The following is an 18,791-nucleotide window of genomic DNA, read 5'->3' on the forward strand; positions in this document are numbered from 1 at the left end:
AACATCCACTGGCCTGGTTTAGTATAAGGAAGGACAAGTTTAGATTTCCTCCCATGCACATTAATACAATAATTAGTCAGAGACAAAAACAAAACCAATGAATCCTCCTCAAGCAAGAGTTTATTGGCCACTGCAACAGATCACATTCAATCACCTTCCCCCGAAACCTGGCCTCGGCTGGCCTCACGTTCTAACTGCACACATTTGCGTTTCCCTGGACCGTGTGAAATCACCCTTAGTGTTGGGAAGGGGCAGTATAAAAACACTTCCAATAGCAGCTAAAAAAACCTTTTGGTTCAGCTGCTGAGCAATAAGTGCCACTGGAGTGACAACCGCATTGAGGGAGGGAACCCCCAAGGGTCTCGAGGTTCTAGATCAGCGGTGCGGAACAACGCTGCGGTCTGCGCTCTCCCGTGCGCTGCAGAAGGGGTGAGGTATTGAGCTTCTCGATTGGAAAACAGCAGTTGGATTGTGGAAACGTTCAGGACAGCGATGCAACACACCGCTGTCAAAGAACACACACACACTGCGGAAGTCCTAGTCAAGTAAGGAGCTTTTTCCCAGCATTGACACAGTTACACATTAAAATCAGAATCTGGATACAACAAACATACAAAGAATGGATACAAAATGCTTTATCAAAGCGTAACAAGAACAGAACAGGTGCTTCATTCCAAACAACATTAAAAACGAGTGTTAGTACTCATGCAACGAATGGTCTCTGTAACCGGTTCTGCGGAATAATATGGCAGTAATTCCAGAACCAGGAAGTGGGGTGGGAGGTAATGTGATGTCAGTCTTCAAGTCCAGCAGGTATGATAAGTGAGGAACGCACCAAGAGATACATCCATTACATTGGGCACCATGCTCCTCGCGCTCCACACAGTCCCTTCTCCGACCTCTCGGTAAGGCACAGGTTCACACGGCAGCTTCACAGTCCTGTAGTCTTCGTATGGGTCAAATATACAGCATCGGATTGTCCTTTAATAAAGTGTACTCCTCTAGTGTAACGTGTACCACCTGCCTCATATCAGGGCAGTAGAATCTGATATCTGGAGGCTCTAGACCAGTGGGAGGTTAAAGCCCACCGGTTTTAAACACAGTCTCTGCTAGTGACTTCAAAAAGTCCGATCATGACAATTACGTTTCTGTACACATTGTCCTGCAAATCCCTGATAAAAAAAAGTTATACTTGTAGAATAAATGTCACAAAGGCTGGTAAGATTCCCCGAACCGAACAAAGTCAAATACAAGCCTGTATTGCGACTCTGAGACGGGCTTTACATTCCGGTGGAGCTGGGCACGTAACCTGCCAACATATGGCACAAGCCTGGCTATTTCTATGGAGTAATTCTAGTCTCTGCTGGCATGGGGTTCACAGAGATCAGGTCTCCGTCCACCGTGGTCAACAGTACATTACAGAATGTACCTGCAGACTCCTCTCTACTCTCCTTCCCGGCACCGGACCAGAAGCCCGATCTGCGAGCCGAAGCCCTGCCAAGGCCGGGCTCTCGGAGAATCTGGCTCCTTTAAACCATTCACAACACAATCTTCAGCGGTCACACATCGAGGTGGACTCGCAGGGCGCAGTTATCTGATGAGATCATCCATCATTTCTAAGAAAGGGACTCGAGATGTGTCACTTTGTCTCCTCGGGCAGAGACTCGCGCGGCAAAGACAGTGATAGGTTTTTAAAGTCCTGACACCCCGATCGATCTGCTCGGGGTTGCGTTGAATTTCTCGGCCTCTTGCTTTGGCTCGTCTGGCATCTTTAAAGAGGAGACACTTTAACAGCCCAGAACAAAGTCCCGCTTTAGTTTTCGGACTGAAGGCAAAGTAACACATCATGAAGGCAACCAATATCTCCTCATAAATATAGACTTTTATCTACATTAATAAAACAGTAACTTGCTCCAAGAGGTATAAAAGTGCTAGACATGGATGGAGGAGGCCAAACTGTCAAATGATTACAATCAAGGCACGACTAAAAGTCCCCAGTAAGGGAGCACGAACAAGCCTTCATTTGCAGCTTACAGGAGTGCTGTACCTGTGCTTTAAGATGCCATTTAAAAACACGGAAGGGTGACTGAGGGGCAGCCAAGCACCCGATCTACGCCTGGGGCGGTGGGGGGCAGTGGTCAGGTGGAGGTAGCATAGTTAGTGGTTCTGATGGAGTTTCAGACAGGAAACTGAGATGGGGGTGGCACTGCAAAGAGGACCGGCCTGGAGGGGGATGTTCCTCACTGGCCGAGCCATGGCTGCAGATCACAACTAATTTAAGACCCTGATTCAGCGGCGGCCTCGCCCCACCCTCCAGCACATTCAAGTATATTCGGACTGTCCCCAAAAAGGCAAGATTTCACCCCCCACCCCATTTCACTTTAAAACCAACATTTACAGTGAAAACACTTTCGACCACAATGACGGAGTTTACGGCTCTTGTCCAGAACTCCTGACCCCTCCTCAGTTTCGGTCAGACACGTCCTACAGCTGCTGGGGTTTGGGGGAACACTGTCCTCTTGAAAAATAAAAATACTTTGGATTCTTAAATTTAAAAATCAGCAGCTGAAAGAGCTTCAGAAAGATCCAAATCTGAACAGCTTGACACCGGCCACACAAAGCCATCAGAGACGGCAAGAAAAGGCAACTTCAGCCAAACGCCTGTGGAGCAGATCTGTGTCCAGCGCATCCGAGCCTCCGAAGTCCTGGCCTTGTAAATTTTAAAGGCTGAAAATGTTTTCCGTTTAAGATGGGATGAGAACGAACCCATGAAGTCACTTATACCCCTGAAACACCATATAAACAGTCCTTTTTAGGCTTGTCACTTTAAAACCATCCCAGTGGGATTCTTTCCCAACGTTTCTGGGGATTTATATATTTTTTGAGTTGCTTGCATCGTGCCCAGTCCTCCCGGCCCGGCGTGGGGCCGTCCTGCCTGGTGGTGCCGCAGCGCGAGGGCGCCCATGGCGTCAAAGGCTGAGGAAGCCAGTGTTGGCTTCGTCGTCCTCCTCGCTGTGCTCTGCTGTGTTCTTCCTCTTTACTTGCCGCCGGGGGCAGGCGCGGTGTCTGTGGGCCCCCAGCGCACACAGGGTCTGGGCCTTGGAGACTGGGGGGCTGGCGCTGTGGACCCCGGCCATGGAGGACGGGCTGGCGCCGTGGACCGAGGAGTACCCCGAGCTGAGGTCCGCTGCCGGCATGCTGAGCGAGCGGGACATCAGCCCCCGAGTCCGAGACGAGCCCTCCTCCTCCTCCTCCTCCTCCGGCCCCCAAGTCCTGCAGGAGCCCCTGTTCTGCGGCGCCTCCCCGGCCGGGCCCTCGTCATCGCTGGACAGCGCGCGGCAGTACTCCCCTCCCTCCCCGGCCAGTGACGGTAACTCCAGCACCACGCCAGGGGCCAGCCCTGTGGGAAAGGCAGAGCAAAGCAGTTAGGAAACAGCACTGCAGCCCCACCATGACACCCCACGGGAACCGACCCTCGCTTCTGCAATCTGTACTGAGAATCCGTCAGTGTGACACAGACAACAACAGATAATCAGCTAACTATGCCATAAAATCACTAAATGCAAAAAATATGCTCTTAACTTTTGAACACTGAGAATGTATTAAACGAAAGGCGTTATATTAAAGGGTAGTCTGGGAAGAGAAATATAATTTCTACACGTGGGCAAAATGTGGCATGAAGACACGGAGCTCAAAACCCCCCAAACTGCCGAAACCTTTCATGAGTACAGAGCCCCGCCCCCCGGTCGCTCACCATCTCCGTCCTTCTCGCCCTCGCTCTCCTGGTCGCCCTCGTACCCCGAGCAGGACGTGTCCAGGCTCCAGTCCAGGAAGTCTCCCAGCAGCGTCTCCTCCTGCGTCGACAGCTCGGCGGTGGGGGTGCAGCGATCCGCCTGGATACCGTCCTCCCTCCTCCTGCGGAGCACAACGCCGCTCAGTCACACACACACTCATCCCGACAAACCCTCCTGCTCACTATTGTACTGCTTTCACGGGCAACTGATCTTTAAAGGGGGACTATATTTTAATAAAGTGAGCTCTGGTTTCACATTAGATTAAGTGTCACAGCACGAGAAAACGACGCAAAATCCCTCCAAATTTTGTATTTAGGATAGTTATGAGGAACTAAGATTAACCATATAATATAAGGGTTCAGGTTCTTTTTGGTTTCTGAGATCTGGGAGCCAACATATCAACATAACCAAATTCAATTTAAAATACGATTTATTTTGCATCATTCCAGGGGCTGTTCCATCAAATTTGCTCTGGGATTTTATTTATTTAACTTTATCACCTTCTGCATACTTTGTTTACTGTTCTGTTCCCTTATTTGTGCATATTCTTTGTTCATGGCAGATTGAGTATGAATATAGCTTACAGCATTCAAGCATTAATTAAACACCTCAATTTAAAATCGCTCTGGAGTCTTCATAGTGGTTTCAGGAATGCTGATAGTGGTAAACCAGTGGGTTACAGTAGTAAACTTGTATCCACATCTCATTACTAAACATAACCAAAGCTGGACCTTTTAATAATTTGAAGGGCATCACACATCACATTTTTACATATTATAATTTTAAACCTAGCAATACACTGAAAAGGAATGCAGCAGCTAGTCTAGTGTGTCTGGCTGTTCTCCACTCCATTAGTTGTCTTTTGTCATTTCTTGTATGATTAATGTCCCTGGAAACTTGTGTTGGGTCTGCCTTTTGGCCAGTTTTGACCCCCTTATTGAAAATGTCAAGCAGATACTTTAACATTTTCAGATTTTTCTGACCTCTCATAGTTGAGTGTATAGCCCAAGCCTTCCTTTATGGATTTGCTTGGGATGGTAGATTGTCCAATTTTCAATTCCCGATAGCTTGAGCCCACTTCTTCCCAATTTCATCACAAGTGTATGATTCTCTACAATGTTGTCCAACATCCATGTGCGGTCCCATCTCGGTTTCAGGACACTGAAATAGTGTCTTTTGATATTTGCCCATGAGAAGCATGTGAAGAACCAAATTGTTGACACAGTTAGCGATGTGGCCTCCTGTGACATCCGTGGGAATCTCTGGTAAAGGAATAACTCCCCTTTGCCAATGTCCTCACACCCTCTACGACAAACTGGAAGGTGCTCAGTGCCCTGATGCTCTATACCTGCCATGACCTCCAATACAGCTGTTCTGCAGCCTTTAAGAACATAAAGTGTCCAATCGAAAGGAGGCCACTCGCCCCATCGTGCTCGTTTGGTGTCCATTAATATCTAAGTGATCAAGGATCCTATCCCGTCTGTTTTTGAATGATCCCAAATTGTCTCTTCAGCCACATCGCTGGGGAGTTTGTTCAGATTGTGACGCCTCTCTGTGTGAAGAAGTGTCTCCTGTTTTCTGTCTTGAATGCCTTGGATCCCAATTTCCATTTGTGTCCCCGGGTGCGTGTGTCCCTGCTAATCTGGAAAAGCTCCTCTGGTTTGATGCGGTCGATGCCTTTGATACCACAGTGTGATTCTAGGACTTATTTAATGTCCTCTGCAGTTAGAACATTCACATACCTTCTAATGTGCATTTTCAAGGATACAATATATTTCAGTCACAAATATCCTTTCCAGCCTAAGTGTCTGAGAAATCATACCGTGATTGACGGCACATGCTCTAGCTAGAGGCAACAGAGAAGCAGTCCTGCTTGCAGTTGTTGAACACATGAACAAGGCTCTCCACATTGTGGTTTCCATCTTCTCCTTTGGTGATGACACATGCCAGCTGCTCCAACACTTCCCCAAGTGCTCCATGGAGTCACAACAGGGGTCCTAAGACTATGAAGAAGATAGCATCTCTATGACTAATGTGGGAGGTGTTTAATCAGTGCTTGAATGCTGTATAGTCAGTCAATCTACCATGAACCAAGACTATACACAAATAAGGGAACAGAATAGTAAACAAAGTATGCAGAAGGCCATAAAGTTAATTAAATAATAGCCCAGATCAAATTTGATGGAACAGCCCCATTGACGAAAAAATACGTCATATTTTAAATTAATTTGGATACAGAATTACTGCCTGAACACGCTGGTGTACCACTATCAGAGCATTCCTGAAACCACTATGAAGACTGCAAAGCAATTCATTTGATATAAGTAAAAATCAATTGTGGTCATGACCTTTAATTAAAATCGTAAGATATTTACCAACGACACACCCAGTTTTATTCCCAAAACCCAGAAGTGCCCCCCAAAGAGCCCCCTCTAAAGCCCTCACTGTATTAACATCCCATGTATGTTAAGGTTTCTATTAAGAGAGGGCACATGCCTTTATTCAAAATTGCCAAGCTTTGTTCTTGGAGTTGTTGTGTGAGCATCCTGCACCCTTGAATACGAGCCCATTTTTCAGAAATACATTGAGATTTTTATCCCAAATTTGAATGCGGATACGAGCACCATAACGTAACGACCAGGGCTGCACATGTTCATGGGTGGAGCTCTGCTTTGATACGAACATTAAAAGCAGGCGTTGAAGTCATACCTTTTTAAGAATGGTCACGACAGTAGTATGAAATCAGCCCATTTTAAGACCTGTGCCTGTCTTCATAAAGCGTCTGAGAGTGATAAATCAGTCCTAAGTACCTGAAATATCTGAGAGTGACGTCAATTTGGTCCCATTTTTACTCTTAGGACTAAAAGATATTTCTAAAGATTCTATGGAATTAAAAGCACTCCTAACTCAACCAATATTGAGGAGACCCTAACTAGAAACAAGTTGGGAGACAGTAGTGATGAGACACGACTGAGCGCAGCTTCTGTGAAAGGAAAGTTTACGGCGGTGTGATGAAGAGTTATTGCAACGATATAGGTTGGACAGAAACTGAATATTGTGTTCGTTACTGAACAAGAAATGCAGTTTCTTCCATCACTGGCCACAGGGAAAATGCAACATGTAGCAGTGGTGATCTGGGACCATCAGCACAGCCATCAGTAAGCAGAACTTCCCATCAGATCATAATGGTATTAACACCCAAGTTTGTTCATTGATTTCCCCAGTAATGCATGACCAATACCCCCAAAACAAGCCACATTCATGATCAATGATTATTCCTATATAAATCAATTAATAATCAATGCTAGCCTATATCCATCAAGGGTTTGACATTACACACATTCTATACACTGAAAAAGTACAAAATAAGACGCAAAATGAATGAAAGATAATCCACTCATCCAAAGCACATTCATAATAAACTGTACGCGTGGTGATGAATGCATGTTAACTTTAATTTGTATTTAATTAAATACAGCAAGTGTCTGAAATAGCAAATCTGTGTAAAACCCTTCACGAATAATAAACAGAAGGATAAATAGTGCGACATTTAAGATGCATTATCTAGCCTATATTTTAGGATTGCGATTATGAAAGTGAAATTAATCTAGCATTTTAATTCCATGTAGAACATTAACGTCCTTGTAATTAAGGAATGAGGGGGGAAACGGGTATTATTTTGTGTCAAATTATAAAAAAATAAATAAAAGGCTGAGTTAGATTACCATATTCCTATAGTTGTCTTTTCGCTTCTGCTCGTCTACATGTGATCTCGCGTTTTTTGGGTTTTATTTTTTTCCAAAATGAAGAAAATACGTCACAGCGAGTCGTATTCTAACAAACGGTCATGAACATGTGCTAAGTTATTGCTAGGATTGGATCCGACTCGCAGCTAAAAGTAGGTGTAAGAGACTTTGACTGACTCCTACTCATAGCGAGGAGTAATTTTACTCTTAAACTAACTTTTAGAGAGACTCCTAGGAGTCAGAAATGTTTTATGTTCTGAAAATGCATATTTTGGATGCCTACTAGGGGGGCTCCCAGATCTCAAAGTAAACACACTTGAAACCTTATATGGTTAATCTTAGTTCCTCATAACTATCCTAAATACAAAACTGACGGATTTGGCAGACCGACCTTTGTCTGTTTTTCTTGTGCAAAGATTACATACAATACAGATGTCTATGGACTTAAGTCCAATCAGGCGTCTAGAGAGTCCCATCAGCGCGCCGACACAGGGCTGAGCACCACTGCGCCCCCTGGCTGCGGCGAAGGGAAGCCCAGCTCGGTAGTTTACCTTTTGCTCTTGCCGGCCGGGGAGGACAGGAAGGTGTGCATGTCGGTGGCCTGGGAGCTGGGGGCCGTGGACTGAGGGCTGGCCAGCTGCTCCTCCCGCACCTCCAGGATCAGGCACAGCTCTCTGAACTCCATCACCTGAGACACAGACACCACAGTGAGGCCCAGAAGCGCCGCTTCAATCACACGCTCTCAGGATACTTTAACTGAACGGGTACGGGCAGCTCGTGAACATTCAGGAAGAGATCATACATTTCGGAATCGCAGGTTTCCTCCCGGATCACCAGGTGTCGTGCAATAAACAGATTTGCATTGGTTTGTTTGCAGCTGGCCGCACCAAAGCTACCACACCACCACAAATCTACCAGATTCTACATTAACAGGAGAGCAGATTTCTGACAACCAGAGAAGTGCGATGGTGCCCATCTTGTACCCCCTCCCCGCCAGGCAGAATACCTTCTCCTTGCTGATCTGCTGGTACGAGTCGTCCTCAAACCTCTGCTTCACGCCGGTCAGGGAGACATGCCGGTAATCCTTCGGAACATCGTCATGGAAGCTGCGGGAGGCAGAGAACACATGGGGGCTGTCATGTGACGCTCTTGGTCCGAACCCGGGCAGCACAGGGAAACAACGAAGCCAGGTACGTTTTGGGGGGGGGGGGGGGGGGGGAAAATGACTGAAGAGCTTTTTATCGAGACTTTAGGAGGAGCAGCTCGAATCCAAAGTCCTACCTGTGTTCTGAGTGTCACCGATTTCCTTCCCTCCCTCCCTCCCTCCCCCACCTCCTTCACATGCAGCTCAGATGAGCAGATTTCGTGTGTGGGGCAGGAGGGGCCGCTGCAAAGATAATTGCTTCAAGAAGTTAAATGAAGTTGTCGCTCTCTCTTCAGTTATAAAGCTGCACGTGCAGGCGATGAATGACAGACCACGGCTCGACGACAGGCGCCGTTCACTTCCTCCGCAGCGGCTCAATTTCAACAACAATCAGCTCCATCAGAGAAGTTTTGATTGGCTTTTAACTTAAGCAGCCGAAGACTTGAGTACCTGCCAAACCGTACGAGCAACTGCAGATTGCATTGAGGGAACAGCTGCCTCGACTCTCACACTTTTCATGCCGAATCAAACCAGCTTCATCTCAATAAAGAGTAAGTAAATACAATCACAGATACTGCATTTTTCCCCCCTGACTTTTCAACCCGTTTCTTAGTCTCTCCGAGTAGATGTTTTTAACATTGTAATGCAGCGCACACACACACACTCCCTGAATCAAAAGGCCACCGAGGAACCGAGCAGCGCCTCTCCATTTGGAAGTGATTGAAGCTCTTAACATAACAGGCCTGAAATTCAATCACAGCCCATCAGCCATGCCCCCACTGGCCCCGGCCCCAGCCCTTTAGGTTTGTGCTTTTAATCAGATGGCAGCGAGAAAGCCTCTCTGAGCCGCGGCAGCAATGACACAGCCCGACTGGGGAGAGTGCCAGAAATGTGCGGCTCCTCCGGGGATGAGACATACAGTCCGTGGGCGTTATTGAAGAGACTGGTGTCAGCTGGCACAGGAGGGGGCAGCTTAGCCTCGCTTTGAAACAGCCAAGATGCACACGAACATAGACGGCAGCGACTGGCGGCCTTTGAGGATTCAACCGATTTAATACATTGGTTTAAAACATAAACAATCTTCCTCAGTCCATCCTACATTACTACTACTACGAAAAAAAGGCAAACAGAGTGTTAGGGTATATTGTCAAAAGTGTAGAATTGAGAACAAGGGCAGTGATGTTCAGACTGTACAATGCGCTAGTTAGAGCTCATCTGGATACTGTGGACAGTTCTGGGCTCCACACTTCAAGAAAGATATCGCTGCTCTAGAGGCAGTTCAGAGGAGAGCAACCAGACTTATTCCAGGTCTGAAGGGACTGTCCTACTGAGAGACTGAGGAACTGAACCTTTTCACCCTGGAACAAAGGAGACTACGGGGGGACTTGATCCAAGTCTTCAAAATCATGAAGGGCATCGACCACATCAAACCAGAGGAGCTTTTCCAGATCAGCAGGGACACACGCACCCGGGGACACAAATGGAAATTGGGCTTCAAGGCATTCAAGACAGAAAACAGGAGACACTTCTTCACACAGAGAGGCGTCACAATCTGAACAAACTCCCCAGCGATGTGGCTGTTTTTGAATGTTCCCACATTGTCTCTTCAGACTGGGTAGGATCCTTGATCACCGAGTTATTAATGGACACCAAACGAGCACGATGGGGCGAATGGGCTCCTCTCGACTGGACACTGTCTTATGTTCTTATGTGGACTAGTGTCTTTTGTTCCGCTATGTGGCTCAGCATGTTGAAATGTCTGTCCTTCTGACTATGTGTTTATCCTGGTCTGTCTCCTCACTCTGTGATCTCTAATTTAATGGTTTACAATATCGATATTAAGGAGAGGTTTGCCAAGAATGCCGTCCTGCTGGTAAAACGCAGACATCTGTTGTGCAGGCGACGGGTCACTCACCATCTCTTGTGCAGGCTGAGCACGCAGGGCACGAGGTCCGTCAGGGAGAAGCCGGTACACTCGCACAGCTGGCTGGTCCAAGGCTGGGCTGTACGGGACAGAGGATAACCTGGGGTCAGTCCGGGCCAGGGCAACTAAAATCACAACACGACTGGCACGTCCTCTGCCGATCACGAGAGAAGCATCCTTACATATATTAATATATGTGTTGGACATTTAATGAAGAGAAACACTTTAAAAGGATGCTAATTGAATAAAAGCCATGTTCAAATTAGGCTGTAGATTAAATCCGTGCCAATTACGAACTCTCAGTCCCCGACGCGGGGGGCGGGGGTGGCCTACCGTATCGGTGCAGGACACGGGTGAGAAGCAGCGCACCGGCCGCCAGGCGTGCCGGGGAGAAGCGGGACAGGCTGGTGTAGAGCAGAGACAGCTCGCAGATGTAGCTGAACAGGTGGGTGCTGCGCTTCTCCAGGGGGGTCAGGGCCAGCAGCACCTCGCCGTAGTCCAGCAGGGTGGGCATCTGCAAACAAGCCCCCCCACAGTGCGGTTAGTAGCTGTTTCACACGTTTCCCGTTCCCCCCCACATTGCCGACACCTCTGAAGCTCAAACCATCGATCTGCAGGGCTGGAAAAGGGCTCGACTGATGCGATTCATCCGCTCCCCATGAGAGTTTGAGGAAGGATGTTATGCAGGGGTCTTGGGGTTATCAAATTAAGTCATCTGCCCCCAGATAGATAACCCCTGCATTCAGAGAAACCACAGATGGACACCTCTGCCAATAAAAGGAAGATTTAATTGACAGCAAAGGGACTGCGTAGTCTCTCCATCTTCAATGGAGGCAACAGGCATGTAGTCGAGCTTCCAAACAGAAACCGAATTCCTGGGAGAAACTGGCAGCCCGTTCAAACCGTCTGGCCACACCTCAGCCAGAGCGGGGCGGTTCGGCACAATCGCAGACATCCGTCCTCCAATACACACGCAACACGGCAAACCAAAACCAAGGAGTCCAAAGCTCAGGGTGCGAATTTCAGGCGAGGGAAGCGGCAGACACTCACTCGGATCTTGCCCTCCAGTGCCGAGATGAGCTCCCCCATCATGCGGACTAGGTCCTCGTACTTGTAGGTGTTGTCTGTGAGCCACACGGCCTCCCGGATGGTCAGGATCTCTTTACTGGTGTATCTAAGAACGGGGATGAGGACGGAGAGAGAAACAGAATGAATGAATGACTCCCTTTCGGCGCTCAAAGGGGGAAACGGTATGCAGCCGAGGAGCCCCTCCCAGTCTCGCTCTCTCACCTGGTGCAGATGACCATGCAGGCGATGCCCAGCAGCTGCAGCCGGACCTTTGGCACCGAGTGCAGCATGAGGTAGCGGTCCACACAGTTGACCGTGACATGCAGCGACTGACTGGAGAAGTCTTTCATGGTGGTCACCTCCACTAGCCAGTCCACCAGGATGTACCTGCACAGAGAGGAGGAGGAGGAAGGCAGCATTAACACACACAAACTTTAAATTCATCTCCACAAACCAACACTCTCCATTAGACTCATTCACACTCCCACCTGCGCTCACTACACAACTCGTCTCTTGCTTTTAAAAGCACGGGCAGCAGCCGATGCACCGCATTTAGACACTTAAAACCTAATGCTTGTTATGAGGAACGAAAAAAGCCCATTTGCCAGAACGCACAAGCAGACAAATTGCCGGCGCTTGCGTGACCACACTGGAATCTCAAGCGTGGGCTGCATTAGCATTAATCCCCTGAGGCGCACCGGTGACCTGCTCTTTGTCATGGGTCTCCTTCGGTCAAACCGTTTACTTTAGGATGAATGGGCTCTCTGCTCTCGCCGCACCTGCTAATGCACTTTTAATGGGGTCATCTATTCGTGCAAAGCCTGGAGCGGTACCACGGGGTGCTCTGCATGCCAAGTGCCGAGGCCTGGACTCCCGTTTCAGTGGGCCTGAGCTCTGACTGCAGTCGCTCACGAGGGAACATGGCAGTGTTTCAGAGCACCGTCCGGCACACACAGGCGCCGACGCAGACCCGAGACAGGGGGCCCACTTCCCACAGCACGCCGGTCCTGTACCTCATGGTGTCATTCATGCCCTTCTGCAGGGTGGCCACACCGTGCCGGTGGAGGGGGCTGGAGGACTGGAACACCTGTGCCGCCAGTTCGCTGCTGGCCTTCGGCTCCAGGCCCAGCTGATTCCCGTTGCCACACGCCTTGGCCAGAGCCAGCTGAAGAGAAAGTGAAGTGGGGAGTGGGGGGAAGGAAGTGTGATGAAATTGGGCTTAAACTGGACACACGGGTCTGGAAAATTCAGGCCATACAAAGGCAATGGAGAAAAGCCGATGCACACGAAACATGACGCACACCAGAGAGGTTAAAGACTGAAACCAAGACAAGTCGAGGTCATCTCTTTCCATTCAGTCGGGTCATGGTCATGTGCGTGTGGTGGTGGGGGGTTATGCCTACCTGTGCCTCCCAGCAGCCCTTAGCAGCGTAGTCCCTGAGCGTCCGGAGGCACTGGAGATAGCGGCCGGGGTCAGCCGTCTGGAAGGAAGGCAGAAAACAGGAAAACATGACAAAGTGCTCACAGACCTGATCTCCACAGTCAGAGCTCTTTCTCCCTCACAACACAGCGCAGCATGCCTGAAGCACAGCCCTCGGGTACAGAGAGATAAAAATAGAGCGGCATTAGAGGGACTGGCCTCAAGTCTCCCAGGAGATGTAGTGCGTCCGTCGGGTTAGAAAGGTGGACGCGCGTGCGTGCGTGAGACCTCCATTCAGCCTCACTGCCGCTTGTCAGGTGACATTCCCTCATTAAGCCTCTCCACTACACATTTATCATTTCTTTAATGGTTCTTTATGAGGTCATAATGCCCTTGAATCAAACAGAAGCCGGATTAATTAGATGCGTATGAAAGATCGGCTGTGCGTAATGACTGCTGTTCTCCTCACCGCTGCCATGCGCTTGACCTCCCACAGCAGGTAGGAGCTCTGCAGACAGCCGTGCCGGGACGACTCCTCCAGCATGAGCAGGGCCTCGCGGTGCTTCTCCTCATCCTGAAAGACAGACGGAGGTGCCGGTCACGCGTGTGCGTAGACACAGCTCAGACAGCACATCACGCTTTGGGTGCTAGAATCAGGTGGACCGTGTCACTGGCGTTCAACACTCACGTCAAACAGCTGCAGGACGCGGGCCAGGCAGTGCAGCAGGGACCCTCTCTTCTCCTGCGAATGAATGAAAACAGTCAGACACGGAGAGGACAGAGGCCACACGATCACAGTGCTGTGTGTGCAAACAGTCAGAAGTCCATTGTGCAGGAAACAAATGCACAAAAAGATAACTCCTGCACATGCACCTAATTGGTCTTTCGCCCACCTGACAGAAGAGCACATTAATCAGCCCAACACGCTTCAGGACCACACGGCTTTAGCACAGGCTTTCACGGGCAGCAATTATGCCAATGGCGCCAAGCCGGTGATTAGGAGGCCATTGTGCAAAGCGACGGCAGCGCCCCTAATGAACGATAATGCCTGGCCAGGAGATGAGTGGAGCTGCGATAATTCCCGTGTTATGGGTTACAGAAATAAACCTGTAATAGATGTTCATGAGGTTTCTATACAGGATTGTTGAGGAAAACATACGGGCGAAGGCGAGAGACAGGCTCAATTAATAATAATGAAAACAATCAATGCTGTGCTCGAGTCACAGCCTAAGAAGCTCATCCGATAGAAGCACGTTGAATGGTTGTTTCGACATCTTGAGCACGTTTTATAAGAGCTGGGAAACCGAAAACTTCAAACTTGAATCAACACGGGTCTGAGGGTGTTGAGCCCCCTTATAGGTGACCGCCGCGGCCCAGGTGTAGAGACACAGCAGCGGGCGGCTCTTACCGGGTGGGACTGGCACTCGGCCTTCAGCCTCTCGAACACCACGGCCTTGCAGCAGCTGCCCGAAGGGGACCAGGGCGGCCGGATGAACACCCAGACGAAGGGGTCCGCCAGGGGCCGCTGACTCTCCGCCAGGCTGAAGAAGCGGGAGGCCTTGACCCCGCACACCTCCGCCCGACCCTCATCGCTCAGGGACGCTGCCGGGGAGAGAGGAGAGCGGCGTGAGCGAGAGAGAGACAGAGAGAGGGAAGCCGACTCCTGTGCTCACCGTCTCCCCCAGGTGGTCGCACCACAACGTCCGATAAAAGCCCGACAACTTTCCACTGCATTAGTCTCAGCAGAGCACTCACTGCACAGCAATCAGCCCACAGAGGACACCCACAGCCGGGGGAGGGTACGGTCGTTAACTCAACTGATTAAATTGGTAAAGGACAGACCTGCTTTTCATTTCACACAAGGCCCAAACAGACAAGAGCAGAGGTAGGGTATGGAAATGCAAAAAAAAAAAAAAAAAAAAAAAAAAACTCACGTCCTTCGTTGTACAGGTAGGCAATGCCCAGCTTCACAGCGGCTTCGAAATTCCCCCTCTCTGCAGCTCTGAAAGAGGAGGACACACATTTCAGACGGGTGTTGCTTTCCCTGGAAATGACGCACTCTGCAGACAGAACATGGAAGAGGGAAGCTATACAGTGACGCAGGTGGAAACATCTTGGGGAGGCCGTCGTTCAGCGATGGATTGATATACTACCAATACTGCTACAAACGGGTGAAAGATAAAATTAGCACTTTACCTCTCAAACAGCCAGAGACTGTCGGGGGCCGGCCAGGTGTCCTTAAAGCTCACCCTGGCCCACACGCTGCTGTGGCCGTCGATGATGTCCCTCAGCTGGGGGTGCACCTGCAGAAGAGCACGGACACAAAAGCATGAGCTGTGGCCCCCGCCTCCTTCGTCACGATTCTCTGAGAACAGACTGGCACTGATTTCAAGACTTGACCTGTTTTTGCCAAGTGTCCGTCCATCTGCATAGCAGCCCTGGCCAGTAGCAGGAGGACGGATGAACTCAACTATACATCTGACACGTCCTTCATGAATATCACTCGGGCTGTGCGTGGTTTACCATCAGTCACAAACACCTGTTCGTACAATTGACTGACGATCTCTCCACAGCACGCATTCGATTAATTACAGGGAGTGACTCATCCGTACGTGACCCAGCTACAGTTCCTGCTTCCCATTGTCTCGCTTGCTGGTAGGATGATAATTCGGCAATAATGATAGTCATTCACAGTATGTAAATACGGGCCTCTCTCTCCGATTGTACAGGATATTGGTTTCGGCTTTTAAACACTGGCACTGAGTCCTCTTCAGTAATAAAACCAGTAGGTCATTATCTCGACAGAGCTACCGATTCACCACAGATGAGGCGGGACAATTAAGCCTGGCATTCGGATTCGGCCTGTCCCCGTGTCCCACCCCAGGCTTCAGAGTGGGAAACCGTCACCGGCCAGCTGCGCTTTTGTGAGATCCAAACGCTGGTTCTCAAACACCCACACTGGAGCGCTTGTGTGTGTGTGTGTGTGTGTGTGTGTGTGTTTCTCTAATCATGCATTTGAAAGCAAAGATAAATATGGCCACTATGCCCTTTTTATAGAAGTAGGGGTTAAAACTACAGGGGGAAGGCGAGGGCAGTGCAGAGCTTAATTTGTATTATTTTATTGTATTTTTAACCTTGTTTAAAACAGTCACCGCTGTGTGATCAGGAGTGTGAGGCCAGACAGTTGCACTGCCCTCAGGGGGGTGTTCCCTATGCCAGGGTTTCTTGTTGTAAAAGGGCAGGGCTCTATAGGAATAATAATTAAGAGACTGGAAATCTGTGGCAACTACAGAATGCCCAGGTTTGTGTGGGAAAGTGAGGCAGACACACAGACGGGAGGGGGGGTGCGAGGCTCACCGCTCGGACAGACGGCAGGTCCTGGGCCGGCAGGCACTTCAGCACACATAGCAGCACCTCCTCGGGCAGGCTGAGAAGGGTCAGGGCCGGCGCCCGCTTCCGGACCCTCTTCTTGGCCGGCAGGGAGAAGCACTTGCGACACCGACAGTGGAGCACTGAGGAGAGACACGCAGGCATGGTCAACCAGGGAGGGTGCAGGGGGCAGGGGGCCCTGTCTGACTGTGACACAACACACCAGCACGGGGCCAACTAACAACCTAATAACTGCCGCTGCCTGCCTGGCGGAGGGCAAGTCAGGGGCACAGCAGAGCAGAGCGGGTGGCCCTTTCCACCCACTGGTCCCTACAGGGGTTTGCACAGCGCAGGTTGTGTGTGCATGCGACATTCTCCTGCTAATCAAGATAAAAAGCACACACACAAACAAACCCCATGACAAACAAACACTCACACCAGAAAATGCATGAGACCCAAACACTCAGTCTGTCCCACACGGCGGGTCGCCCTGCCCTGAGCGCTTCGTTTCCCTCCTCTGGCGTTCATTTTGTTTTTAAAATGCATCCTAACATAACACGGTCACTGAAAAGCCAATGACACACGAAGCTGTCCTAGCGCACAGTGAAGGGGACAGGAGCTCTCGGAGATCATGGCAAAGTGGCTCAAAGGAGTCCAATGTATTGAACTAATTGAATTGAATGTATTGATCTGGACACGGTGCCCATCGATTGACAGAACCGGCAGGTCGGTTTAAGCGGCGCGGGGGAGCCGGACATCATTTAAATCAGCTGAACTTTGGAAATAGTGGTGTTAGTCCTCACTTTTATACATTACACATTTAACAGCACAACACAGTGCAAGCACTAGACACGTAGGATTATACAGTTAACACCAACATTTAGTGTTCACTAACGTACCAGTTAACCCACACAAATTATACTAAATACTTTATAGATCAGTCTTCATAAAAGAACTGTACAGTTAGGCAATTGTTCACGATTATTAATAATAGTAAATCGTAATTACTCCAGGGTGGATCAATTAAACGAGCCATCGCAGGTAAATTAAAAGTACAATTATCATTTTAATTACGAAAGTAACTTTATGAACGAGTACACTACTATATATCACTTTTATACGATCAATTGTTACAGTTTTACATTAAAACACGCTTTTAAATGAGAATAAAACGCATATGTGGCGAAACTTACCGCCCGCTTTCATTTCAAGTGTTGGTGGTAATGGGTGACGGCTAAAACAAAACGTACATATACAAATATGTAACAAAACAAACCGCCCGCGTTGTTTTTAATCAGCAACTGCGGGTTTCACGCTGAATCGCGACTTTAATTGAACTGAACTTAATCGCGAGTCACACTCGGCGCTTTTCAAACGCACGCAGCCCCGCACTCAAGCCCCGCCCCCGCGCGTCACAGGCGGCCATGCGCGCACAGTTTAAACATCAACCTCGCACGCTCATTGGCCGGGGCGTGGACCCGCCTCTGCGGCTGCCCGGGCTCGTCGGATTGGTCGAGGCCGTATTCCGCCTCTGCGATTGGCCCGTTGTCCGGCCGGACGGAGCGCAGCCTGGCGATTGGCGGGGAGAATGCGATTTCGAATTACGCGGTTACAAACTGCAGCAGTGCGATTGGTCAGAGAGCAGGAAGTGGTTTGCGGACGAGTTGTTGACTTCCGGCTTTACCGCGTTGATTTGTGGTTCTTGTAGTGACGGGAGGTTTAAATCAGCCGGGTTTAAAGGGACGGAAATGTACGACTGTCTGAGGCAAGTAAGGATTTCAACAAGTCTAATTATCTATATATAGTATAGTATATGATATAATTGTTGAAGTTTGTCATAAACTGAAATGTAAGAGAATATGTTTTTAATAATAAATATAACATATCCACTACCCGCCTACTCACACCCACACACACATATAAATAAATCAAGTAATAAGGATCATTAAATATAATTACATTTGTTTATTTAGTTCACATTTACATCAAGCAGATGTTAAGAAACGTTTATTGGTAATTCTGATTGAACAAATTAACAGATAAAGAAGCTAAATATGTTGTCCAGTATTACAACACACTATTGAATAGTATGACCAAGTATTGTGTACTTAACTAGTACTATATTATGTTTATATTAATTGCTAGCTACCTTGTTTAAAGTAATTAGATTAATTTACAATAATGGGCTCCAATTCTTAATTAATTGATGCATGAAATACCTGAGCAGTAACACATGAAAACCTCATGCACTTCATCTGAATCCTGCTGTTAATCCCATGTATACCAGGCTGAGGGACAGTGTAGTGTTATGCGTGTGTTATTCCTG

The 18,791-nt window shown here is 48.7% G+C and overlaps 1 protein-coding gene across 1 annotated transcript; it reads right to left on the reverse strand.

The window, feature by feature from the left end:
- Positions 1 to 102: 102 nt before the first annotated feature.
- Positions 103 to 17,861, reverse strand: ccnf (cyclin F). Its single transcript, XM_066689243.1, has 17 exons — positions 17,659 to 17,861; positions 16,454 to 16,608; positions 15,293 to 15,399; positions 15,031 to 15,098; positions 14,505 to 14,698; positions 13,785 to 13,838; positions 13,566 to 13,670; positions 13,080 to 13,157; positions 12,690 to 12,841; positions 11,899 to 12,063; positions 11,659 to 11,782; positions 10,942 to 11,122; positions 10,600 to 10,687; positions 8,547 to 8,646; positions 8,092 to 8,228; positions 3,755 to 3,915; positions 103 to 3,400 (listed from the first exon to the last, which is right to left on the reverse strand). Exons 1-17 carry the CDS (start codon positions 17,669 to 17,671, stop codon positions 2,970 to 2,972), a joined length of 2,313 nt encoding a protein of 770 aa, XP_066545340.1. The 5' UTR covers positions 17,672 to 17,861; the 3' UTR covers positions 103 to 2,969.
- Between the last annotated feature and the right edge of the window lie 930 nt (positions 17,862 to 18,791).

The sequence above is a fragment of the Amia ocellicauda genome, chromosome 17 (assembly GCF_036373705.1).
Source record: "Amia ocellicauda isolate fAmiCal2 chromosome 17, fAmiCal2.hap1, whole genome shotgun sequence".
Taxonomy (NCBI): Eukaryota; Metazoa; Chordata; class Actinopteri; order Amiiformes; family Amiidae; genus Amia; species Amia ocellicauda.